Source organism: Mesoplodon bidens (genome assembly GCF_964165515.1).
Source record: "Mesoplodon bidens genome assembly, chromosome: 16".
NCBI classification, from domain to species: domain Eukaryota; kingdom Metazoa; phylum Chordata; class Mammalia; order Artiodactyla; family Ziphiidae; genus Mesoplodon; species Mesoplodon bidens.
The window spans coordinates 59,772,447-59,798,967 of NC_138173.1; the positions used below are offsets into that span (position 1 = coordinate 59,772,447).

The window sequence follows — 26,521 nt, forward strand, 5'->3', positions numbered from 1 at the left end:
AGGATGGGAAATAGGGAAATGTGTGGAATTTATCATCTCAACTGGGACACCATGGCAGGTGAAAGGAGAAACTATTAATAATCATGCAGGAATAATAGGTATAAAAGAAGACTGGGGAACACGAGGACATAGAATCTCGCTATAAACTGAGTCCAAATGAATAGTAACAGCCACAAACACTGTGATTATGACAAAGTATTGAGTACCCCATAGGTTCAGAGCACTGGAGTAGAAGCTTTATGTCCTTGACCTCATTTAATTCTTAAAACAATCTTATAAGGTAGATATTATGATTATTAATCATCCCTATCTTAGAGCTGAGGGAAATGAAGCTCAGGAATTTAAGTACCTAGCTTAAGCTAATAAGTTTGCTGAGTTAGGATTTAAACCCAAGTTGGTAAAACGCTAAACCAAATGCTTTTTGTATTATACTGCCTTCCAGGAAAAGTATAGTTTCTTGGAAATTGTTAAATTGCAGTTGCTGACTGGGTACACTTGGGTACCAATGTAGGAAGTTACCTGTTAAAGATACACAATGTCTTTATTCTAGGTCTATGAAAAACCAGGAGCTCTAAGAGATGCTTTTTTTTCTTTTAATTTGCATAGTTTATTTTTTTTTCATTTTTATTGGAGTATAGTTGATTTACAATGTTGTGTTAGTTTCTGCTGTACGGCAAAGTGAATCAGTTATACATATACATATATCAACTCTTTTTTTAGATTCTTTCCCCCGTATAGGTCATTACAGAGTACTGAGTAGAGTTCTCCGTGCCATATTGTAGGCCCTTTTTTTTAGATTCCACATATAAGCGATATCTCATGATACTTGTCTTCCTCTGTCTGACTTACTTGACTCAGTAGGAGAATCTCTAGGTCCTTCCATGTTGCTGCAGATGGAAGCGGGGAGTCCTAACCACTGGACCGCTAGGGAATTCAAGAGATGCTTTTTCTTTGTCCTTCCTTTAGGTCTGTCAGTTCGTCGTCTCTGTAAATGGGCTTAACGTACTGCACGTTGACTACCGGACGGTGAGCAACCTGATTCTGACGGGCCCACGGACGATTGTGATGGAGGTCATGGAGGAGTTAGAGTGCTGAGAGGGCAGCCCTCCCAGCCCATCCCGTGGCCTGCGGAGGATCAAAGGCAGAACAACACAAAGCTCTGCAATGACAAGACTTCTGTATACCTGGATGGCTTTGGACATACAGATCTTTTCTCCGTACATACACATCTTATGAGTTTCACACACTGTTTCCCTGTTGAATGTGGAAGAACCGGGTAATACATCTTTTTTTAAAAAAAAAACGACTTACGTCAGCGTAGAAAAAGTTTGAGAAACAGAAATTTTTTTTACATAGTAGCATTGCCTCACTCAATTTCCATTTGCAGTTCTCATCCATTGTTTTATATCTTAGTTTGCAGAAAGTTGTTGAAATGCTTCTCTTGCCAAGACAGCAATGTGCTAAAATCCCCTTCACAGGAGTCAATAAAGTAGTTTTTACAGACTTGAAGTTGTACTGTCACCAAATGAGCATGGAACTGTTTATTAGAGGATCTAGACTTCACCAAATTTCAAATTAAAACAACATCCAAAGGAATAGTACTTGTTAATTAGCATTTTGAAGGTTCTATATCATTCAGTGCTTAAAAGCCATCAAATTTTTGACTTTTTCTTAATTCCTGCCTTTAGTATCAACTTTTCACTTAACATGTGTTTTCAGTTATGGCGTTGGTCAAAAACCAAAAACCTTACGATGGTATGGGTGGGGTAGATAGGGAGATAACTACTTAAAACTATGTGCTGTGTTTTCTCTTTCTGAGCCTATCAGTCAGCAACAGCAGCTTTCTAGAAATAAACCTGAGTATGTTGAATGTCGAAACAGACAAGTTTGTATATACACATGTCATTCAAAATCACGCCTCTGGCAAGATTTCACTTTGAAGTTGTCCCCTTTTAAGTGAAGTATTCTAGAACTTGGCCCATATATGATAAAACTTGAAACTAAATTGCCTTATTGGCCTGAATTTTCACTAGCTTTCTAGTGTGACATATTCTAAGGACATGACATGTTGCTTATTTGGCAGGATTATTTTTCACCAAAAGAAACTTCTTGTGTTGTAACTCTTCAGCTCACTTGTATATATGCGTGTTTCTTTTTTTGGTCTCAAAGAGAATGCATTTTGGGGCTTGCTGTATAGAGGAAGCTCAACGTGCCAAATTAGGGAATCAGGGAATGCTCAATTCCTCTTATTTTCATATAATACATTCTGAACGACAAGGTTACTTTCTTATCCTGTAGTAACAAAATTTGAATGTTGTACCTTGGCCATTTTTTGGTGATAGGTTATAATGTAATGGTACTGGTGGAATGGACATACTGTGTTAAAGATACCACATATATATGTTTCTGGTAGTCCAACTTTTCTGATCTGTAGCTTTAGTCAGAGGATAGGACTTTGAAGTAATATAGGATGGCTAGCATTAATACTGTCGATCTACATTTGAGAAATGTTATCATCTCCGTGTGTATGTGCATTTAAACTCTGTGCCAGGCTGTGCGCTGTGGCACTTTACATACGTTCTCTCTTTTCATACTCATCACAACCCAGCAAGGTTGGTATTATGCCTCCCATTTTTCACACTTGAAAACCAAGTCTGAGCAAGTTTTAAAATGGTCTCAAGTTCACACAGTTGCAAGAGCTACTAAGTGATAGAGCCTGGATTCAAACACAAGTTTATCTAATGCTAAAGCCCATGTTACTCCCTCTCCTACATTCCCCAGCCTTTCCGCATGTAGGGACCTTCCGTTGAGGGCTTATCCTGTACCCAGTGCTGTGCTAAAACTATACATTGCCTATCCTTACTGACCTGTGAGGTCAGTGTTGTCATCATCTCCATTTTACAACTGAGGAAACGGACTCATAAAAAGGTTAGTCATATACCCAAGGCCACACAACTAGTAAGTGGGAAGCCTTACCATTAGGCTTTAAAAAAATGTATAACATCTTTAAAATATAAGTCCTAGGGCTTCCCTGGTGGCGCAGTGGTTGAGAGTCCGCCTGCCGATGTAGGGGACGCGGGTTTGTGCCCCGGTCCGGGAAGATCCCAGATGCCGCAGAGTGGCTGGGCCCGTGAACCATGGCCACTGAACCTGCACATCCGGAGCCTGTGCTCCACGATGGGAGAGGCCACAGCAGTGAGAGGCCTGCCTACTGCAAAAAAAAAAAAAAAAAAAAAGATAAGTCCTAAATGCCTCCTGTCTGCATGTATTCATTAACTGATAAAAGAAGGAGGAATGCCTTTTGGGCGTGGCATCTTCTTGCTGCTACCTGTCCTTTTTATGCATGCCCCAATGCCCATTGTCTTGGACCTTGGCATAATACCACTTCCCTTCAGCCAGACTAAGCACCAGAGAAGCATCTGCCTTTATTGACTTCACACAGCCTCCTGCCTGTGAAATTTCATTGATTCAGAGAGTGGCATTGATATCTTTGCTCAAATGAACACTAAGGTGAAGGAAGGAGGGAAGGAGGGAGGGAGGGAAGGAAGAAGGAAGGAAGGAAGGATGGATGAAGGGAGGGAAGGGAGGGAGGAAGGAAGGAAGGAAGGAGGGAGGGAGGGAAGGAGGGAGGGAGGGAGGAAGGGAAGAAAAGCAGGAAGGGAGGGAGGGAAGGAGGGAGGGAGGAAGGAAGGGAGGGAGGGAGGGAGGGAAGGAGGGAGGGAGAGGGAGGAAGGGAAGAAAAGCAGGAAGGGAGGATGGACCTGATTCCTCCTTTGACTCCCATCACTCTTAAAGTGCAAATGCCAGAGAATTCTATTTAAGGCCAAGAGAGCTTCACCTTAGCTATAGTCCCAGCCCACCCCTGGTATCCTCACCCTGTAGTTAAAGTGAAAGCTCCAGTCCCAAAAGGGCCCCGGTCTAGCTCCCTGCAGCCTTTGCCCATGCAGTTTCTCCTCCCTAGAATATTATTCTTTCTCCTTCTTTGCCTGGAAAAATCTGTCTTTTTAATTCCCCTTAGGTATTCTTAGATATGACCTCTGAGAAGTCTTTGCCAGCAATCTGGTTCTGGGATTGATGCCCTTCTCTAAATTCCCATGGACCCCTATACGCCACCCTCTTGTGATGACAGCACTGATGACATTTCCTTTGAAATTGTCCCATTACACGTCTGTCTCCCTAACTGCACTCTAAGCATCTGCAGAACAGGAACTGTGTCTTGCTGCCCAGGTCGCCCCTTCACCTAGCACAGTTCCTAACACAGAGCAGTATGTCAGCTATCCATTGCTGTCAAGTGAATCAACCCAAAACATACCTCAAAACACTACTTATTTGCTCATGATGCTGTGGGTTGGCCTTTTGGGCAAAGCTCTGCTAGGATGACCAGCCACAGCTTGATGTGCTCCAGGTTGGGTTCAAACAAACATCTGTGGTCAAGGAGCGTGTCGATTGGGGGCTGGCTGATTGTGGATAGCTTTGTGCATATATCTCACTGTTGGCTGGGGCTGTTGGCTGGTGTGCCTCAGTTCACTTCACGTGGCCTTTCCCCATTACTAGCCCAGGCCTTCTTGTTAGGCCTCATGAGATCAAAGAGGGGGAGCATGGAAACTGCAAGACCTTTTGTGGACTTGCTTGGAAGTCACACAGTGTCACCTCCACAGCATTTTGTTGGCCAAAAGCAAGTCACAAAGCTAGCCCAGAATCAAGAGTCTGGGAAACAGACTCTTCCTTTTGATGGGAGGAGCTGCAAAAAATCTGGCCATTTTTAACCCACTAAGACTAGGTACTCACTATTGTTTTGAATAAAGGACCAAAAACTTACCTAGTTACTGAAAGGCTTCAGCTATCCAGATGTAAATTACTGACCAACCACTGGGTAGACGTACAACAGTTGTGAATAAAGCCCCATGCCTAATGAAAACTAGAGTCAGAAAAATCCTGAAATAATAGTGCTGCATGGAACCACGGAGAGCACGGTTTTTATTCTTTGCATTTTGCTGAGGTGTGGAGTGGTCAGGTGACATGCCGATACTCATGAGGCTTGTTGGGGCCAGAGACTGGGCCAAACGCCAGCCTCCCGCCCTCCAATCCTATGTTCTTATATAGCCTCCTGCAGTGGAGGGTAATGCAGTGAAAATAGGCCTTTGGCTTTGGATTATTCATAAAATGCAGTTGTGCCATGTACCTGTGCAGGTGAAGAATACATTCTTTAATTAACTCAGGCCTTGAGTTGTTAAATCATATCATTAAAAAATAAATATTTTGGGCTTTCCTGGTGGTGCAGTGATTGAGAGTCCACCTGACGATGCAGGGGACATGGGTTCGTGCCCCGGTCCGGGAAGATCCCACATGCCGTGGAGCGGCTGGGCCCGTGGGCCATGGCCGCTGAGCCTGCGCGTCCGGAGCCTGTGCTCCGCAACGGGAGAGGCCACAACAGTGAGAGACCCGCATACCATAAAAAATAAATAAATATAAATAAATAAATAAATAAATATTTTTGGTGATATTTTGACAGTTGAACAGCTTTAAAATTTAGAAACTCCATTCCTAAATGTAACACCAAGAATGATTCTAAATTAACAGTAAGCAGTATTTCTAAGAGCTTTTATTTCCTATGTATGTGTGTGTCTGTGTCTATTGGTGTATTGTGTGTGAGAGTTCACTCATGGAGAATCCCTGAAATGGCTTACTTTTATCCTAGAGAAAACACTTTTGGTTTTTCAGGTGTTTGTGTAATGTGTCTGTGTTTTTGTGATAGAGACAGAGATCATTTTTCGTTAATTCTTTAGCATAGGATTTGAAAGCCATGTTGGTTAATTCTGCTGTAGAGAGAAAAATGCAGCTGCCTTTTGGGTTGGTTCTATTATCTGATGTTTTCTTATTAATCTCTGATAAATAATTGTATAAATGGATACATTTCTAGTTGAGAAATGGTTGGTAACATGAAGAAGATATCCATGTTTGAGTAGATTAGATATGATCAACTTCACACTACCTTATAAAAGGTGAATGCATTGGAGTGGTAGCAATTAATAATTTAAAAATCATTGCTTTCAGGGCTTCCCTGGTGGCACAGTGGTTGAGAGTCCACCTGCTGATGCAGGGGACACGGGTTCGTGCCCTGGTCTGGGAAGATCCCACATGCCGCGGAGCGGCTGGGCCCGTGAGCCATGGCCGCTGAGCCTGCGCGTCCGGAGCCTGTGCTCTGAAATGGGAGAGGCCACAACAGTGAGAGGCCCGCGTACCGCAAAAAAAAAAATCATTGCCTTCAGGCCAGAACTGAGTCTCACATTTCCAAATACTCATTACTTTCAAATATGTTGTGAAAATAATCTGCTTTTATGATCTACTTGAATGATGTTGACTATTCTCTCCCATTGAATATTAATCCTGTTTCATTTTGGTTATACATGATCAGAATAACTCTAGAACATTTCAGTTTTGCAAATTGGTTGGACTCTGTTGGTGTCATTGACCATGGTTTTACTCATTTAAGGCAGAATTTCAGGTGTAATATGTTTGTCCTCAGTTGAATACCAAAAGGACAAATCTGCAGTGTACCAAAAGGAAGTTCATCATCAAAGTTAGTATATGGTATTGTCAAATGCATTAATATATGTACTTAATATATATGTTTATTTTAAAATTAGGTTGAAATTTATTTTCTCCATTTCTTAAAAATTATAACAAAATACTTAAAATTATAATATGAAAATAGACAGTACAGCATAAAATAAATGTTAAATTTTTAAAACAATGACTTTAGGGTTCCAGCTTTTTCTGTCTTTTAGAACAAATTAGCTATTATTTTATCCTAAGAAAGGGTTGCATTGTAAAGCTGATCTACTGCTAACTTATCAGAGAAAACACATGGGACTCATATCTAATTCTCTAATGTAGCCAAAAGTGCCATCTGTAAAACTACTTAATGATGGATATTTTCTGAAGCTCTTTTGCCTGGAAAAAAAAAGTGCATTAAAAAGCTTTTTCTGTAGTGTATTTGATTTGAAATCATTTCCTCACTACACAGTTACTGATGAGTGTTAGGGAATAGTCTATATGGAAATATGCTATGTTGTTGTTTACGATTTTGAGAGAATGTTATTTTTTTGCTTTTTGGTTTTTTTCAACTAATTAGGAAATCAGTTGCACAATTCAGTATGTGTAGGGTAGAAGTATGGAGGTGAGTGGTTATTCAGACTACACGCAATATTAAACAAAAGGACTTTACATTTTTCTCTCATTTATTCATTTATTCACTTGTGCTTTCATTCATTCAAGAAACCTCACTGAGGACCTGTGTTTTGCTGGACAGTATATATAGGCCCTGGAAGTATAAAACCGAGTAGACCAGACCCTGGATTCAGCTCATCCTTCAGGAGTCACCTCTAGGCCTGTCTCCTAGAAGACTTCTCTCCATGGAGAGGTGGGAATATGAAATCCTAGGTTGATACGGGTGTTTCAATATCACAAACCACCATCCAACCCCAGAACCAGAACACTGACAACAACTTATATTTAAACTGTTGTCTCCTTCCCAATCCTGTCCCCCACTTTTCCTTACCCAAGGAAAGCACAATGGCAAATGTTGAGTTTACCATTCATTCTCTTGTTCTTTTTTTTTTTTTTTTTTTGGCTGTGCAGCAGTGAAAGCATTGAGTCTTAACCACTGGACTGCCAGGGAGTTCCCCACTGTTCTTTTTGTTCTTAATCATTGTTTAGGTTTTTTTAAAAAATGAACTTTATTAGAAGAACATCAAGTTTTATATAAACTTCTGGGCCTTGCTTGTTTTCATTCAAGATTATATTACTAAGATTCTTCTAGATTTTTATATGTAGTTGTAATTAATTCATTTTTTACAGCTTCATATATTTCCAGAGCAAAAATTGTCTGTTTTCTTGACCATGGGCATTTGGGTTGTTTCCATTGTTGTTGTCATAAGTAGGATTACTAGGAACATTCTGATATCATCTCCTGGGTACAAGTGTAGGAGTTTCTCTTAGGTATCCACAAGAATTTCTGAGTCATAGGAAATGTGAATACTAACTCTACAAGATCACATGTAACTAGTTTGCAAAGTGGTTGAACCAATGTAGTTGCCCATCTGAAATATAAAAGCGGTATATGTTGATCAGTATCTTCTCCAACGCCTATATTCTGAAACTTCTTAATTTTTGTCAAATGTTTATTTGGTCAATGATATTGAGAATTCTAATTTGCTGTAAAGTTCATAAAGTTTAAAGCACAAAAAATGTAAGAAGTCGTTTGTGATCCTAACTTAGTATATCAATGTCTTCTTTACGCACAGGATGTCTTTGAAACGTTTTACCCTACAACAACTCTGTGATTTTGATGAGACAAGGATTACTGGAAGCCATGTAACATCTTCAAAAACACCCAACAAAGAATTGATTAAGCACCTACTATAGGCCTGCCACTAAATCTTTCCCAAACAGCAGTAAATAAGAAAGGTCCCAGTCCTTATGAAGTTTATATATTCTTGGGGGACTAAAAGGAGTTCTGCACCCAGTTCCATTGTGGGGGTTTCCTCCACCACCACCAAGCGATGCTCCAGCACCAACAAGGTGTCCTATAATTCAACCTAATTCTGACACTATCTACCCGGGTACAGCATTAGATTCCACAGTTTAAGGGTTCAGACCTACAGGACTGCCCCTCCACTTCACTTCAGCTGCCAAATGCAAGCCCAGGTTATCACCTGTGCTTCTGATTGAATGGATCAGAGGTTCTCATGACCCTTTCCTTGTGTTTGACTAATTTGCTAGAGCGGCTCACAGAAAGCAGAGACATGTTTTACTTATTAGATTACTGCTTTATTATAAAAGGATATAACTCAGGAAGGGAGAGATGGAAGAGATGCACAGGGAATGGTATGGGGAAAGGGCATGAAGCTTCCATGCCCTCTCAGAACATGCCACTCTCCCTAAATCTCCATGTGTTCAACAACCCCAAAGCTTTCCCAACCCCAATCTTTTAATTTTTTATTTATTTTATTTCATTTATTATTTTAATTTTTGAATTTTATTTATTCTTTTACACAACAGGTTCTTATTAGTTATCTATTTTATACATATTAGTATATATAAGTCAATCCGAATCTCCCAATTCATCCCACCACCACCAACAACCCCACCAGTTTCCCCCCTTGGTGTCCATACATTTGTTCTCTACATCTGTGTCTCTATTTCTGCCCTGCAAACCGGTTCATCTGTACCATTTTTCTAGGTTCCACATATATGTGTTAATATATGATATTTGTTTTTCTCTTTCTGACTTCACTCTGTATGACAGTCTCTAGATCCATCCGCGTCTCTACAAATGACCCAATTTCGTTCCTTTTTATGACTGAGTAATATTCCATTGTATATATGTACCACACCTTTATCCATTCGTCTGTCAGTGGGCATTTAGGTTGTTTCCATGACCTGGCTATTGTAAGTACTGCTGCAATGAACACTGGGGTGCATGTGTCTTTTTGAATTATGGTTTTCTTCAAGTATATGCCCAGTAGTGGGATTGCTGGGTTATATGGTAATTCTATTTTTAGTTTTTTGAGGAACCTCCATACTGTTCTCCATAGTGGCTGTATCAATTTACATTCCCACCAACAGTGCAAGAGGGTTCCCTTTTCTCCACACCCTCTCCAACATTTGTTGTTTGTACATTTTCTGATGATGCCCATTCTAACTGGTGTGAGGTGATACCTCATTGTAGTTTTGATTTGCATTTCTCTAATAATTAGTGATGTTGAGCAGCTTTTCATGTGCTTCTTGGCCATCTGTATGTCTTCTTTGGAGAAATGTCTATTTAGGTCTTCTGCCCATTTTTGGATTGGGTTGTTTGTTTTTTTAATATTGAGTGGCATGAGCTCTTTATATATTTTGGAGATTAATCCTTTGTTTTTTGATTCGTTTGCAAATATTTTCTTCCATTCTGAGGGTTGTCTTTTCTTCTTGTTTGTCATTTCCTTTGCTTTACAAAAGCTTTTAAGTTTCATTAGGTCCCATTTGTTTATTTTCATTTTTATTTCCATTACTCTAGGAGGTGGATCAAAAAACATCTTGCTGTGATTTATGTCAAATAGTGTTCTTCCTGTGTTTTCCTCTAAGAGTTTTATAGTGTCTGCTCTTACATTTAGGTATCTAATCCATTTTGAGTTTATTTTTGTGTATGGTGTTAGGGAATGTTCTAATTTCATTCTTTTACATGTAGCTGTCCAGTTTTCCCAGTACCACTTATTGAAGAGACTATCTTTTCTCCATTGTGTATCCTTGCCTCCTTTGTTATAGATTAGTTGACCATAGGTGCGTGGGTTTATCTCTGGGCTTTCTATCCTGTTCCATTTATCTATATTTCTGTTTTTTGTGACAGTACCATATTGTCTTGATTACTGTAGCTTTCTAGTATAGTCTGAAGTCAAGGAGCCTGATTCCTCCAGCTCCATTTTTCTTTCTCAAGATTGCTTTGGCTATTCCAGGTCTTTTGTGTTTCCATACAAATTGTGAAATTTTTTGTTCTAGTTCTGTGAAATATGCCATTGGTAGTTTGATAGCGATTGCATTGAATCTGTAGATTGCTTTGGGTAGTATAGTCATTTTTACAATGTTGATTCTTCCAGTCCAAGAACGTGGTATATCTCTCCCTCTGTTTGTATCATCTTTAATTTATTTCATCACTGTCGTATAATTTTCTGCATACAGGTCTTTTGTCTCCTTAGGTAGGTTTATTCCTAGGTATTTTATTCTTTTTGTTGCAGTGGTAAATGGGAGTGTTTCCTTAATTTCTCTTTCAGATTTTTCATCATTAGTGTATAGGAATGCAAGAGATCTCTGTGCATTAATTTTGTATCCTGCTACTTTACCAAATTCATCGATTAGCTCTAGTAGTTTTCTGGTGCATCTTTAGCATTCTCTACCTATAGTATAATGTCACCTGCAAACAGTGACAGTTTTACTTCTTCTTTTCCAATTTGTATTCCTTTTATTTATTTTTCTTCTCTGCCATGGCTAGGACTTGCAAAACTATGTTGAATAATAGTGGTATGAGTGGACATCCTTGTCTTGTTCCTGATCTTAGAGGAAATACTTTCAGTTTTCCACCATTGAGAATGACGTTTGCTGTGGGTTCGTTGTATATGGCCTTTATTATGTTGAGGTAGGTTCCCTCTATGCCCACTTTCTGGAGAGTTTTTATCATAAATCGGTGTTGAATTTTGTCAAAAGCTATTTCTGCATCTATTGAGATGATCCTGTGGTTTTTCTCCTTCAACTTGTTAATATGGTTTATCACATTGATTGATTTGTGTACACTGAAGAATCCTTGCATCCCTGGGATAAATCCCACTTGATCATGGTGTATGATCCTTTTAATGTGTTGTTGGATTCTGTTTGGTAGTATTTTGTTGAGGATTTTTGCATCTATATTCATCAGTGATATTGGTCTGTAATTTTCTTTTTTTGTAGTATCTTTGTCTGGTTTTGGTATCAGGGTGATGGTGGCCTCATAGAATGAGTTTGGGAGTGTTCCTTCCTCTGCAATTTTTGGAAGAGTTTGAGATGGATGGGTGTTAGCTCTTCTCTAAATGTTTGGTAGAATTCACCTGTGAAGCCATCTGGTCCTGGACTTTTGTTTGTTGGAAGATTTTTAATCCCAGTTTCAATTTCATTATTTGTGATTGGTCTGTTCATATTTTCTATTTCTTTCTCGTTCAGTCTTGGAAGGTTATATCTTTCTAAGAATTTGTCCATTTCTTTCAGGTTGTCCATTTTATTGTCATAGAATTGCTTGTAGTAGTCTCTTATGATGCTTTGTATTTCTGCAGTGTCCGTCGTAACTTCTCCTTTTTCATTTCTAAGTTTACTGATTTAAGTCCTCCCCCTCTTTTTTTTTGATGAGTCTGGCTAAAGGTTTATCAGTTTTGTTTATCTTCTTAAAGAACCAGCTTTTAGTTTTATTAATCTTTGCTACTGTCTTCTTTGTTTCTATCTCATTTATTTCTGCTCTGCTCTTTATGATTTCTTTCCTTTTACTAACTTTGGGTTTTGTTTGTTCTTCTTTCTCTAGTTCCTTTATGTGTAAGGTTAGATTGTTTATTTGAGATTTTTCTTGTTTCTTAAGGTAGGCTTGTATTGCTATAAACTTCCCTCTTGGAACTGCTTTTACTGCATCCCATAGGTTTTGGATCGTTGTGCTTTCATTGTCATTTGTCTCTAGGTATTTTCTGATTTCCTCTTTGGTTTCTTCAGTGATCTCTTGGTTATTTAGTAATGTATTGTTTAGCCTCCATGTGTTTGTGTTTTTTATGTTTTTTTCCCTGTAATTGATTTCTAATCTCATAGCATTGTGGTAAGAAAAGATGCTTGATATAGTTTCAATTTTCTTAAATTTACTGAGGCTTGATTTGTGACCCAAGATGTGATCTATCCTGGAGAATGTTCTTTGTGCACTTGAGAAGAAGTGTAATCTGCTGTTTTTGGATGGAATGTCTTATAAATATCAATTAAATCTATCTGGTCTATTGTGTCATTTAAAGCTTGTGTTTCCTTATTGATTTTCTGTCTGGATGATCTGTCCATTGGTGTAAGTGAGGTGTTAAAGTCCCCCACTCTTATTGTGTTACTGTCAATTTCCTCTTTTATAGCTGTCAGCAGTTGCCTTATGTATTGAGGTGCTCCTATGTTGAGTGCATATATATTTATAATTGTTATGTCTTCTTCTTGGATTGATCCCTTGATCATTATGTAGTGTCCTTCCTTGTCTCTTGCAACATTCTTTATTTTAGAGTCTATTTTGTCTGATATGAGTATTGCTACTCCAGCTTTCTTTTGATTTCCATTTGCATGGAATATCTTTTTCCATCCCCTCACTTTCAGTCTGTATGTGTCCCTAGGTCTGAAATGGGTCTCTTGTTGACAGCATATATATGGGTCTTCTTTTTGTATCCATTCAGCAAGCCTGTGTCTTTTGGTTGGAGCATTTAATCCATTCACGTTTAAGGTAATTATCAATATGTATGTTCCTATTACCATTTTCTTAATTATTATGGGTTTGTTTTTGTAGGTCCTTTTCTTCTCTTGTGTTTCCCACTTAGAGAAGTTCCTTTAGTGTTTCTTGTAGAGCTGGTTTTGTGGTGCTGAATTCTCTTAGCTTTTGCTAGTCTGTAAAGCTTTTGATTTTTCTGTGAAATATGAATGAGATCCTTGCTGGGTAGAGTAATCTGGGTTGTAGGTTCTTCCTTTCATCACTTTAAATATAACGTGCCACTCCCTTCTGGCTTGTAGTGTCTGCTAAGAAATCAGCTGTTAACCTTCTGGGAGTTCCCTTGTATGCTATTTGTTGTTTTTCCTTTGTTGCTTTCAATAAATTTTCTTTGTCTTTAATTTTTGTCAATTTGATTACTATGTGTCTCAGAGTGTTTTTCCTTGGGTTTATCCTGCCTGGGACTCTCTGCCCTTCCTGGACTTGGGTGACTATTTCCTTTCCCATGTTAGGGAAGTTTTTGACTATAATCTTTTCAAATATTTTCTCGGGTCTTTCCTCTCTCTCTTCTCCTTCTGGGACCCCTATAATGTGAATGTTGGTGCATTTAATGTTGTCCCAGAGGTCTCTTAAGCTGTCTTCATTTCTTTTCATTCTTTTTTCTTTATTCTGTTCCACAGCATTGAATTCCACCATTCTGTCTCCCATGTCACTTATCCATTCTTCTGCCTCAGTTATTCTGCTATTGATTCCTTCTAGTGTATTTTTCCTTTCAGTTATTGTATCGTTCGTCTCTGTTTGTTTGTTCTTTAATTCTTCTAGGTCTTTTTAAACATTTCTTGCACCTTCTTGATCTTTGCTTCTATTCTTTTTCCGAAGTCCTGGATCATCTTCACTATCATTATTCTGAATTCTTTTTCTGGAAGGTTGCCTATCTCTTCTTCATTTAGTTGTTTTTCTGGGGTTTTATCTTGTTCCTTCATCTGGTACAAAGTCCTCTGCCTTTTCCTTTTGTCTATCTTTTTGTGAATGTGGTTTTCCTTCCACATGTTCCAGAGTTGTAGTTCTTCTTACTTCTGCTGTCTGCCCTCTAGTCAATGAGGCTATCTAAGAGGCATTTGCAAGCTTTCTGATGAGAGGGACTGGTGGTGGGTAGAGCTGGGTGTTGCTCTGGTGGGCAGAGCTCAGTAAAACTTTAATCCACTTGTCTGCTGATGGGTGGGGTTGGGTTCCCTCCCTGGTGTTTGTTTGGCTTGAGACGACCCAGCACTGGAGCCTACCTGGCTCTTTGGTGGGACTAATGTTGGACTCTGGGAGGGCTCACTCCAAGGAGTACTTGCCAGAACATCTGCTGCCAGTGTCCTTGTTACCACGGTGAGCCACAGCCACCCCCCGTCTCTGCAGGAGGACCTCCAACGCTAGCAGTTAGTTCTGGTTCAGTCTCCTATGGGGTCACTGCTCATTCCCCTGGGTCCTGATGCACACACTACTTTGTGTGTGCCCTCCAAGAGTGGAGTCTCTGTTTCCCCCAGTCCTGTCAAAGTCCTACAATCAAATCCTGCTAGCCTTCAAAGTCTGATTCTCTGGGAATTCCTCCTTCCATTGCCAGACCCCCAGGTTGGGAAGCCTGACCTGGGGCTCAGAACCTTCAATCCAGTAGGTGAACTTCTGTGGTATACGTGTTCTCCAGTTTGTGAGTCACCCACCCTGCAGTCATGGGATTTGATTTTATTGTGATTGCGCCACTCCTACCGTCTCATTGTGGCTTCTCCTTTGTCTTTGGATGTGGGGTATCTTTTCTGATGAGTTCCAGTGTCTTTCTGTTGATGATTGTTCAGCAGTTAGTTGTGATTCTGGTGCTCTCGCCAGAGGGAGTGAGTGCATATCCTTGTACTCCACCATCTTCAAGAGCCAACCTTTTGATTTTTTAAATGGAGGTTTCATTACACTGGCATGATTAATTAAATCTTTGGCCATTGGCAGTCAATTCAACCTCCTGTCCCTTTCCCCTCCCCAGAGGTCAGGGAGGTGGAATTCAAAGTTCCAACCCTCTAATCACATGGTTGGCTTTTCTGGCAACCACCTTTAGGTGTGTGTGGAAAGTCACCTAATTAACATAACACAAGACACCTTTATTGCTCTCATCACTTAGGAAATTCCAAAGGTTTTAGGAGTTCTGTGCCAGAAATGGGACAAAGACCAAATATGTCTTATTATGAATCACAACATCACAGAGACATAGAAAATAATTATATAAATAAAATAATTCATTTTAGATGGGGGTAAGTCCTAAGAGGTAAATGAAACCAGATGGGGTGATAGAGAATGAACAGGATTTCATGTGGTGGTTAGTGAAAACAGCTGCCATATTACTCATTTTCAGTGGGGCACCTCTCACATGATGGTCCATGTGGACAGCGCCCCCTGGAGTTATGCAGTGCAACAGCCTTGAGGAAAAGCTTCTACAAACTTGATGTTTTGAGTTAATGCCTAAAGGATGGGATTGACACAGCCTTAAAGAAAGACTACAGGTAAAGGAAGCAAGTCTAAAGGTACTGAAGCTGGAAAGGTTGTGTGGGTTAAGAGCATGGGCTCTGGATACATACAGGCCTGGATTCAGATTCCAGCTGTAGCACTTAGGAGCACATCCAGTTACTCACCTCTGAGACATCAATTTCCTTGTCTGTAAAATAAGGATACCAGTACCCACCCCATTTAACTATGAAAATTAAATGAGATAGTGCATGTAAAATGCTCACTCTTGTGCCTGATCCATACTAAATAATCAATAATTGGATGTTTCTCTTGTTTGTGTACTAAATGGAAAAGAAAATGCACTCTGGAGAAGCTAGACTTTTCCCTAAACTCATGCCAACTTACTTTTACCTGGGACTGGACTTCAGGCCCCCAAAATGCTCAGTCAGTGCTCTTTTCAGTACATCTCTCTGTGCTTTGGGTTTCTCATTTTTGAGAAATAACAATCTCATAAGGCTCTTATGAAGATTAATGAATTAATACATTTAAAGGTCTTGGTATAGTGCCTGGCAAGTAGTTAAGTACTCCAAAAACAACTAATGATAGCTATTGTTATCATTTTTAGTACTATACCATGCTGATTATCTGATACCTTGAAAGACCCACACGAATCCATACTATTGCCTTTATATATTGTCTGTACATATATGTCTTCATCACCGACAATATGTTACTGAACCAAACTCAGGTTTGCTTTCCTGGGCACAGTAAAGCCAATCTACTGACACCAGGTTATGGTGAAGGAAAGGACAGCATTTATTTTAACAGTGCCAATACAAGGAGGACGGGTGGCTCCTGCTCTAAAACCCTGGACTCCCCAATGGTTTTCAGCTATAAGTTTTTATAGGCATAATTTAGGTGAGGGCTGCAGAGTGTGTGGCTTTCTTCTGATTGGTTGGTGGTGAGATAACTGGGTGGCACTCCAGGAATCTTGGGCTCAGCCTGAAGTTACCACCTGGGTGGGGACCTTAGTTCCTGCAGAAGAACTCAATGATATTGTGATGTATATTTCTTGAGGAAGAACCAGGACCCTGCCCCAAGGCTACACTGTTGTTGCTTGACTGCTCCTCCCTTGTTTCTGCATTTGCTCCCTTCCTGGTTTTGTTTGTTTGTATATTGGTGGTTTGTGGGGATCTTAGTTCCTTGACTAGGGATTAAGCCTGGGCCTGGCAGTGAAAGCACTGGAGTCCTAACCACTGGACTGCCAGAGAATTCCCTTCTGGCACTTTAAGATCCTATTAAGAATGCAATAAAAGTCATCAATTGTTGTGCCCCACATTCCTTGGCAAACACTATCTCTCAGGGTATATTGGAGACTTAGTTTTGATTATAAAGGAAGTTCTTTTCCTGAGCACACCTTAATTGAGACATCATTCCATTTGTCCATCTGTCTTTCGTGGGCAGCTTCCCAGGTCTAGAGGTTTAGGATTCATGCCAGAATTATGTAAGCAAAAATCACCACCTTGTGCTTCTGTTGGCACAAGCTTTCTGCAGGCAGGGAGTGGAGACACAGGTTGCTGCTTGCCTTGTACATCTGATGAAGGTACTGAGCAAAATAATGGAGTGCTCTGTGAGGAACTTGGTGAAGTGTCTCCTGTCCTTACATCTGGGATTTGACAACTCTTTTCCTTTGCCTGTCATTCTGACTTTCTTTCTTTGCCTCTTGGGACCCCGTAGCATCTTCTAAATTCCCTTTGTTCCCTTGGGGTTAAACATTAAACTCATTTCTTCCTGAAGTCTGAAATGTCTGGGTCCACAAAGGCCAATTCATAATATAAACTTTATGAAGGTGGCTAGTGACACGTCTTGAGATCCAACCTGAGTGGATGGGACTTCGGTGGATAAGCCAGTGAGGAGGAGAAAGGAAGAGAGAAGAAGGGCATTTGTTCTGTTACCCTAACTTTGAAAATGTGTATGTGAATGTAGCCAAGACTCTGAGAGGAGTCCAGATTTTAAAAGTTCTGGATGTTCCTGCCACCGTGAAATGTGAAGAAGTAGAATACTTGCCCTTATTCTTGAGCCTGGGAAACCCATGGACCATGTGACTCGGGAACATGAAGGTTCATTCATGATTAAGCAGAGAGACTCCCAGGTCTGGTGTTTCATAGCAGGAAAAGGAAGGAAACAAATGCTGTGAGCTCTAAGGAAGACGAGTCTGCGCATGTCAGACCAGCCAGTTTGTGTGAGACAAAGAACCCCTGTTTTTTTCGGATTTTCTTTCAGCAAATCGGAGCTACATTGGATGTAAAAAACTATTTCTAGTGCTTTCCTTGCTTGAAACAGAATGAGGGGAATTCCCTGGCGGCCCAGTGGTTAGGACTCCACATTTCCAGGGACACGGTTCGATCCCTGGTCGACCCCACAAGCCACGTGGCACAGCCAAAGAAAGGAAAAAAAAAAAGAAGGGGAATGAGGAGGAGGCACTATACCATCTTTTTGTTTGTTATCACCAGCCGGTAATCCACTCACTTACTTCTCTCCTTACCAGTCCATGGTCTTTGCTTTCCTTCTTGCTGAAGAGAATTAGCTTGTCCCATACTCCACACTTCCACATTAGTGTATAAATGGAAACAAAAGTATGAAATCAGAATCATCTCTTTTTACATTGGTAAGAGACTTTGTACATTTGCTGGTTTATTCAGTCATTCTATGAATGGAGAAACAGTCCTAGAAAAATTAATAAGAATAACAATAAACAATAATAGCTAATGTTTATTGCACTCTCAATATATACCAGCTAGTCTATTGTTTTCTAGGGATGATCTAATTTAATCCTCACACAACTCCATAAGGTAGGTTCTGGTAAAAATCCTCATTTTATAGGCAAGGAGCTCTCTAGGGAGGTGAAGTTGGTGGCACAAGGCCACACACCAGCCAAGTGGTGGATCAGAATTGGAACCAGTCACTGACTACTGATGGTATCTGGCTCCAGTGGCCGCCCGGGTGGCCCAAGGATCCAAGATCACACATGCTCGTAGTAGCAGAGAACCATTGAGAGCCAGAACTCGCTCCTTGAGAGGACTCCACTTCCTTGATGTTGCTGTGGGGTCCACACGCATCATTGCACTCCTGAGCAGTGATGATCCAGGGCTCATTCCTCTTCCCTGGTGGCTGCTGTTTCACCTGACTTTGCTCCTGCAGACATCAGGGGTCACCCCTCTTTTCCTCTTTCTTCTCAACATCACTACGTATCATCTGGTTCATCCTTAGGGTTTCCTTTGTTACAAAACTGTGGGGGGGGGGTGGCTATTTTTCCAAGATGCTCTTCTGCAAGCAAACACTCAGACACTTTTGTTCTCATGCATGCATTTCATTTCATTCATTCAACACATAATAATAGATGGCCTCCTATTGCCATGGTAAGTGCTAATCACTACAGATGGGCAATTAAAAAGTAACTTGGGGGGCTTCCCTGGTGGCGCAGTAGTTGAGAATCTGCCTGCTAATGCAGGGGCCACGGGTTCGAGCCCTGGTCTGGGAAGATCCCACATGCCGCAGAGCAACTGGGCCCGTGAGCCACAACTACTGAGCCTGCGCGTCTGGAGCCTGTGCTCCGCAACAAGAGAGGCCACGATAGTGAGAGGCCCGCGCATCGCGATGAAGAGTGGCCCCCACTTGCCACAACTAGAGAAACGAAGACCCAACACAGCCAAAAAAAAAAAAAAAGTAACTTGGGGGCCCTAGAGGATAGGAACCACATCAACAAATCCTCTATCTCCAGGACCTAAGAAGGTCCCCAGCACACGGTAACCTCTCAATTAATGTTTGTTAAATAAAAGTTTGTGTTTGTAAAAATCTCAAATTTACAACATACTCTCCTGAGATGGAAGTGGGCTTCGAAGTCTTGCTGTTGCCTCCTCTTTCCTGCCTTATTTCTTAGATGGCCTGTGAAAGGCACTCCACCCCCCTTTTCATTCATTCCTGGAAGCAGGCTTGCATGTATCTTAGTTTTCCCTAGGTCCTCCCATAAGGCCAGACTGACATCTACTGGAGCACAGGAGACCTTCAGTCTGGCATCTTTCTCGAAGCTTAGAGAAAAGAAAGTGAACTTACAGCAAGGACAGAGGAGAGACAAAGGGAACTTCTTTTTTTTGTAATCCCCTGCCCCTAGCTTGTCCCTCCCTGCTTCCCTCTCCCCACTGGTAACCACTAGTTTGTTCTCTATGAGTCTGCTTCTGTTTTGTTATATTTACTGGTTTGCTGTATTTTTTAGATTCCACATGTAAGTGATATTATATAGTATTTGTCTTTTTCTGACTTATTTTACTTAGCATAATGCCCTCTGAGTCCATCCATGTTGTTGCACATGGCAAAATTTTATTCTTTTTATGGCTGAGTAGGATTCGATTGTGTGTGTCTGTGTGTCTGTGTGTCTGTATGTCTGTGTATCTCCAGAATTCCTTCTTTATAAGGACAGACATTTAGGTCACAGACCCACCATAAAAGGAATGAAGGCAAATCCCTAGGACTCCAGGCTTCTAGAAAGAGTTTTTCAATGATAATAGTGATACAACTACTGAGCCCGCATGCCACAGCTGCTGAAGCCCACGCACCTAGAGCCCGTGCTCTGCAATAAGAGAAGCCACTGCAATGAGAAGCCCGCGCACCGCAACGAAGAGTAGCCCCCGCTCGCCACAACTAGAGAAAGCCCACGCACAGCAATGAAGACCCAACGCAGCCAAAAATTAATTAATTAATTAATTAAAAAATGATAATAGTGACAGTTATTGAATGTCCACTCAGTGCTATGCCCATGTTAAGTATTTTATGCGCATTACTAAGTGTTTTATTTACTTTCTGCACATTGTCCCGAATAACCATTTTTTAATGCATGTCACAATGTTTTATCAACTCCACCTTTACTTTTGTTTTTGTTTTTTTGCGGTATGCGGGCCTCTCACTGTTGTGGCCTCTCCCGTTGCGGAGCACAGGCTCTGGACGCGCAGGCCCAGCGGCTATGGCTCATGGGCCCAGCCGCTCCACTGCATGTGGGGGATCTTCCCGGACTGGGACACGAACCCGCGTCCCCTGGATCGGCAGGCGGACTCTCAACCACTGCGCCACCAGGGAAGCCCCACCTTTACTTTTGATCTTCTCCCTCCCCTACAACCTCCATCATGAGAACAACTAGGTTATAAGGCCAGGGCTTTGTGATATAGCTAGACTTATCACTCACGCATGAATGTGCACACACACACACACACACAGATGTGAAGGAAATGAAACTTTCATCTTAATGCAGGTTGTGAGAGTTGTGCTATCTTTTCGTTTCTGACAAATTCTTCATTCTGGGATCTGTTGTGCTTTTCTTACATGAATTAGAAGTCAAGAAGAGTGTGTTGAAGTTTTCACTTAGAAATAGGAACATGTCATCTGATTCTGGAAGACTACCTCAACATCCTAGCTAAGTTACTGACTATGACAGATTTTCTCAGTGGAGAAAGGGACTGTTAATAATCCAAGATCATTAGTGCCTAGAATGAGAAAAACTCAATGGTGATGTGTATTTATGGTTTTTTAACACAATGCACGTAATTGTTAGGGGGCTTCCTGAATTCAGCTCCCAGCCCTGTGAAGCAAGAGCAGAATGCACACACACCCGCCCAGCCAAGGGCTGAAGTACCCTCTTCTTACTCCTTGGAAATGGCTTCTGTTTGCATCAACTATATGGCAGATGCCTTTGGATGATGTCAACCTCTTCATATGAAAAAGAGCAAGTCCAGAAACAAAGCAAGCATTGCTGTGTCAGGCGAGTCTGACGGGGCCAGACAATTGTAGGGTTCTGTAAGGGCCGAGACCTCCCCCTGTAGGAACAGAGACTGCCTCTCATTTGCCTGCTGGAGTCTAACCCCTGCCACCCCAAAGGGAATCCTACTGCAAAAAAATAAAAATAGTGCGTGCACAGCTTCTCATTCAGTACTCTTCTTTCTTGGTGAAAAGTTTCTTTATGGTTAGTGTCCAGACTCTAGACTAATTTCAAGGAAAGCTTCCTTTTTAAAAAAGTTATGCTGATTGTGAGTTGGGTGCAAGGCTATTTCCTTTCGCTCCTCCTTGCCTTCTGTTTCCTTGACCACCAACTGACTTTCTCTCTCTTTTAATCTTTCCTTCCCCATTTTGATATAAAATCTGTTATTTCTCCTTATCAGCCTCTAGCAGGCTCTTCCAGCAGTTACTGAATGCTGAAGTCTATCTGTGGGATGGTGGCTGGGATGGGGCAAGCATAAACATGAGTCTGGGTGCAAAACTACGTAATAGTAGAAGCCCTGGAGAATCTATGTGGAGAGGCTATGTCTATTGGTGGGTCCATTCTGGATGACAAACAAGACATAGAACCAAGGTCATGTCTTTGCAAATCAACCCCAGTTAAATTAAATCACAGAATTCAAGCAGACTCATCCTTATTCCCTGTAACTGTCTGCTTCGTATTAATTCTATTTATACGGTTGTTATGTCTTATCACTAAAGACCTGAGCAGACTCCTTTTGGTATACCTCACATCCCTATCATGGAGCTCCATAACAAAATGATTCATTTCCAAACATAGACATTAAAGACAGTACTAGGGTCTATTTTAATATCCTAACTTGGGCAGTTGCCCTGTGGAATGTGAAATGCACCAACAAATGAGATGAATAATTCCTGGCACCAGGCATTTCCACAACATTTATCTTGTTTAATCCTTGTAACACTCATGAGGTTGTTGTGAGAATTAAATAATTCATGTAGGGACTTCCCTGGTGGCGCAGTGGTTAAGAATCCGCCTGCCCATGCAGGGGACACGGGTTCCAGCCCTGGTCCAGGAGGATCCCACATGCCGTGGAGCAACTAAGCCCGTGCACCACAACTACTGAGCCTGCACTCTAGAGCCCGTGAGCCACAACTACTGGGCCCGTGTGCCACAACTACTGAAGCCCATGCATCTAGAGCCCATGCTCTGCAGCAAGAGAAACCACCGCAATGAGAAGCCCATGCACTGCAATGAAGAGTAGCCCCAGCTCGCCACAAGAGAAAGCCTGCACACAGCAATGAAGACCCAATGCAGCCAAAAATAAAATATATATATATATATAAATTAATTAATTTAAAAAAATTCATATAAAGAACTTATTATATGCTTGGCATATATTATATGCTTGGCTTAATATCATTATACTTACTATAATAATTATATGATAACATCATGTGGTTTTATTTTCAATACATACCAGCTGGGAAATGTGATTGTGGTAGGCTAACTAGGTGCTTGACACCAACCCTGCTTCCTCTTCCTGGGCACATAGAAAGTCTATATTATCCAGCCTGCCTTGCATCTGGGAGGGACAGGGTAACTCAGTTCTGGCCTATGGTATGTGGGTAGAAGTTATGGATGCCACTTCCAAGGCTGGCTATAGAATATCCTGTGAAATCTTATGTGTCTTCTCTGCCCCTTATATGGAGCTAGAAGAGAAGGATTCTGCAATACAGGAGCCACATGATGGAAAGAGCCTGGATCCCTGAGTCATCTACGGAGAACAGCATTCAGATTCACATCAGGCTATGATGTGAGAGAATACAAACTTTGTTTAAGCCACTGAGATTCGAGGGCTTATTCATTATTGTAGCATAGATCATCTTACTCTGACTAATACAATGATGTGGAAGAGAAGGGAAACAATTTTTCTCTAAATTAGTTATTTGAAAACAGTTCATAACCAAGTAAGGCAGAAGTAAATATTCACACATGAAACAAATCTGCAAAATTGTATGTGGAGTTTTAGGAAAGCTATAGAGCATCATTCTGCTGGGAGGTTAGATTCCAGGTTTGCATAATGACAATAATGGCAGAACTGAGACTTGAATCAGGTGTGTCTGACTCTAGGACTGGTATTTTTCCTTACTCCATCCTACATCAGTTGGGGATGAACCAGTCAAGGTGCCTCCTGCAAGAGTCAGTGATAAAGTACAAGGTCTCAGAGGTCAAACTAGATCAAATGATGTGTTAGCCCAGGGCTTTAATAGGTCAAGAACAGTGGAGAAAGAGAGAACCAAAATGCAAAGCTAAAGAGGCAGTGCTGAAAGTTCAGAATGGTGAGATGTGCCATAAGAAGGGAAATGTACTACAAGGCCAGAAGACAAAAGAGGGTAACAGGACTGAGTGTAGAAGGACAGAATCAGGAAGAGGGGCTCAACCTGGAGACTGAATTTCATGTAATGCTGGCCAAGGGGACAGGCCTGTTGGACAGGATTTGAGGCAAGAGAATGAGAACAGCAGGAACCCTCCAAAAATCCCTACAAATGCCAGCTAGCATTTCTGTGTCATGATCATGGATTACAGAAATGCACAGTATATGAAGACTAGCTCCATTATCACTTAGGATAGTCAGATTTGGGGTTCATGGTTTTTCCAGAAAGATTAACCACCTCATCTCCAATTTTTCTGAGCACCAGGCACCTGTATTTTAAGAGCTCACTTAGCTCTCACTGGTATAGACATACTAATAGCTGGCAAAACTACCCAATAGCATTATTAAATACACATTGTTGAATATGCTTTTGGTCTCCTGGCACTCATTCCCTTTTTTTTTTTTTTGCTAACAACACCTATATCCTGGAGGTGAATTGCCTCTCCCTCAGTTTGTATAGTTATGATAAGATGTCTATCATGGTGCCCTAGTTTCTCCTAGTGAAAGAATGGGCCCCAAACCCAAATTAAATCAACACTCTCTTCCAGGACTTTGAACTTTGAGCAGAATAACACATGAATGGGAAACACAGTTGAATTTCATGAACCCAGGTGGTCCCTCAAACCTACCCTGGTTCTTTTCTTCTCTAAGCCTGGTCCCAGAGCCTTCTGATGAAATCTGTGGGCTATGCTGACCTTTGGTGAAGTGTGGAGTAAAGGCACTCAGAATCAGGACAAGGTGGTTGGGTAAGCTTGGAAGAGCACAGGGTGTCAATTCCACAGAACAGGTGGAGACCAAGAACCAGATATAGAATCAGGTATCTGCCAAAGAGTTCAAGTAAGTAGAAACAATCAAGTTTAGGAGTTTAGCAAATCAGATTTCCTGATTAATTTAGAAATGAATGGTAGGTCAGTTAGGATGTTTTTTGTTTGCAAATGACAGAAAACCAGCTTGAACTAGCTTAAGGGGAAAAAGGACTTTATTGCTTTATTAACCACATTGTGATAGGAGCAGTGATTATATAATTTATCACCCACCTGGAACACTTCTGAGAACGAAAGAGGGAGATGTTAATGATTAAGCTGGGATAACAGATGTAAACTGGGCGTGCCTTAGGCAAACTGGAATGAATCTTCATGTAAGGAAATCAGAATAAAAAAACCTAAAAGGCTGCCAGGGATCTCTCCCTTTGTGTAACAGTAATTTTTCTCTACTTTCTACTTCTCTTGTGTGGGCTCTATTTGCATAAGTGTTTGTAGCAGGGGGCACACTGCCAGAAGGTCCAGGCTCAAATTCTTACAGATTACCAGTCAGAGGAGAAAAGATGCTTTTCCATCTGCTCCAGTATAAAATAACCTGCCCCAGAATTTCAAGCAGCCTGGCCTGTGTCACCTGATAACCCCTGGACCAATCTTTGTGAGCAAAAGGATACATTCCTGGGCTTCCCTGGTGGTGCAGTGGTTGAGAATCTGCCTGCCAATGCAGCAGACATGGGTTCGAGCCCTGGTCTGGGAGGATCCCACATGCGGAGCAACTGGGCCTGTGAGCCACGACTACTGAGCCTGCGCGTCTGGAGCCTGTGCTCCGCAACAAGAGAGGCCGTGATAGTGAGAGGTCCACGCACTGCGATGAAGAGTGGCCCCTGCTCACCGCAACTACAGAAAGCCCTCGCACAGAAACGAAGACCCAGCACAGCAAAGATAAATAAATAAATAAATAAATAAATAAAATTTAGAGGAAAAAAAAAGGATACAGTCCTACCATTGGTTCACCTTGGACCATATGCCCTTCTTGTGTTGATGACATAGGAGTACCATTCATCAATAGGCCCAGTAGTTTAAAGCAGCATTTCCCCAAAGAGAAGAGTTCTTCTGAGGGACAAAACCACATATATCCACTGTGACAGACTCCTACAGAGCGCCTGCTGTCAAATCCACTGGCAGTATGGGAACGAAAAACACAGCTATTGGATAAAATACACATTATACGAATAGCTGTCCGAATGCTGGAGCAACCATTAACCCATTTACCCAGGAAACTCTTTACAATCCACTTTCACAAAGTGGATTGCTCTATCCCTTTGGAGTCTAGTATATAACAGTCCATTAGAGATATGGAAGGCCTCAGGGCTTGGTGTTCCTATGAGCCTCTAGAACCTCTCAAATGAAGTGAACTTACCCCCAAAAAGTCTTTGGCAGAACCATAAGGGCATTGGGCACCCTGAGTTTAAAGGGGGAGCTGGGAACAGAAAGACAGGCGAGGACTCCCTAGAAAAGGGTTCAGAAAGAGGACGCTAGAGGCAGACTTCCCTTCCATCGCCGCTTGGCTAAGCTCCCAAATCTACCGCCACTGGCTCCTGTTTCAGCTTGTTGTTGGAAAGCACCACTGTTTGTGATAAAACTTGGAACAGAGACGCTACCTTCTGCCACCCTGGGATGGTCCTCTCCACTTTGCAGAGGATCGCATGGTGGCTAAAACTCAGCAGCAGTCTGCTTTCTCCCTGCCCAGCCCTTCCCTGGGGAAAAAAAAAGGAGTGGATAAGTGTGTGAAAGGCTGCCTGGGTGACTGTGGGCTCCCACCCAAAGAAGGCACTCGGCACAGCGGCTGGGTGGAGAGCGAGGCCCAATGGGACACTCTTTCGCAATGGATCCCTCACCACAGTGAGGAACGATGTGTTTACTGGAGAGAGCGCTTCACCCCAAGGTCCCCCTGTGCCTTCCAGAAAACTGCAGCCTGAACTCTAATAAATAACCAAGGGCTCAGCCCAAGCCCCGTTGGAGCGGATGGCGCTACCCTTGCCACAGTGCTGAACAGCAGGAAGGTTGCC

The 26,521-nt window shown here is 41.5% G+C and overlaps 1 protein-coding gene across 2 annotated transcripts in view; it reads left to right on the plus strand.

Moving 5' to 3' along the window:
• The window catches only part of DEPTOR (DEP domain containing MTOR interacting protein), a 203,252-nt gene that overhangs the window by 149,641 nt on the left and 27,090 nt on the right, over nt 1-26,521 (plus strand). The window contains exon 9 of one of the 2 annotated variants that reach the window (XM_081214280.1): nt 967-3,518. The exons of the other annotated variant lie outside the window; for it this stretch is intronic. Within the exon in view, the coding sequence (XP_081070406.1) occupies nt 967-1,095 (129 nt within the window). The 3' untranslated portion in view covers nt 1,096-3,518. Of the gene's footprint in view, nt 1-966; nt 3,519-26,521 lie in introns of those variants that run through there. 2 annotated transcript variants of the gene reach the window in all.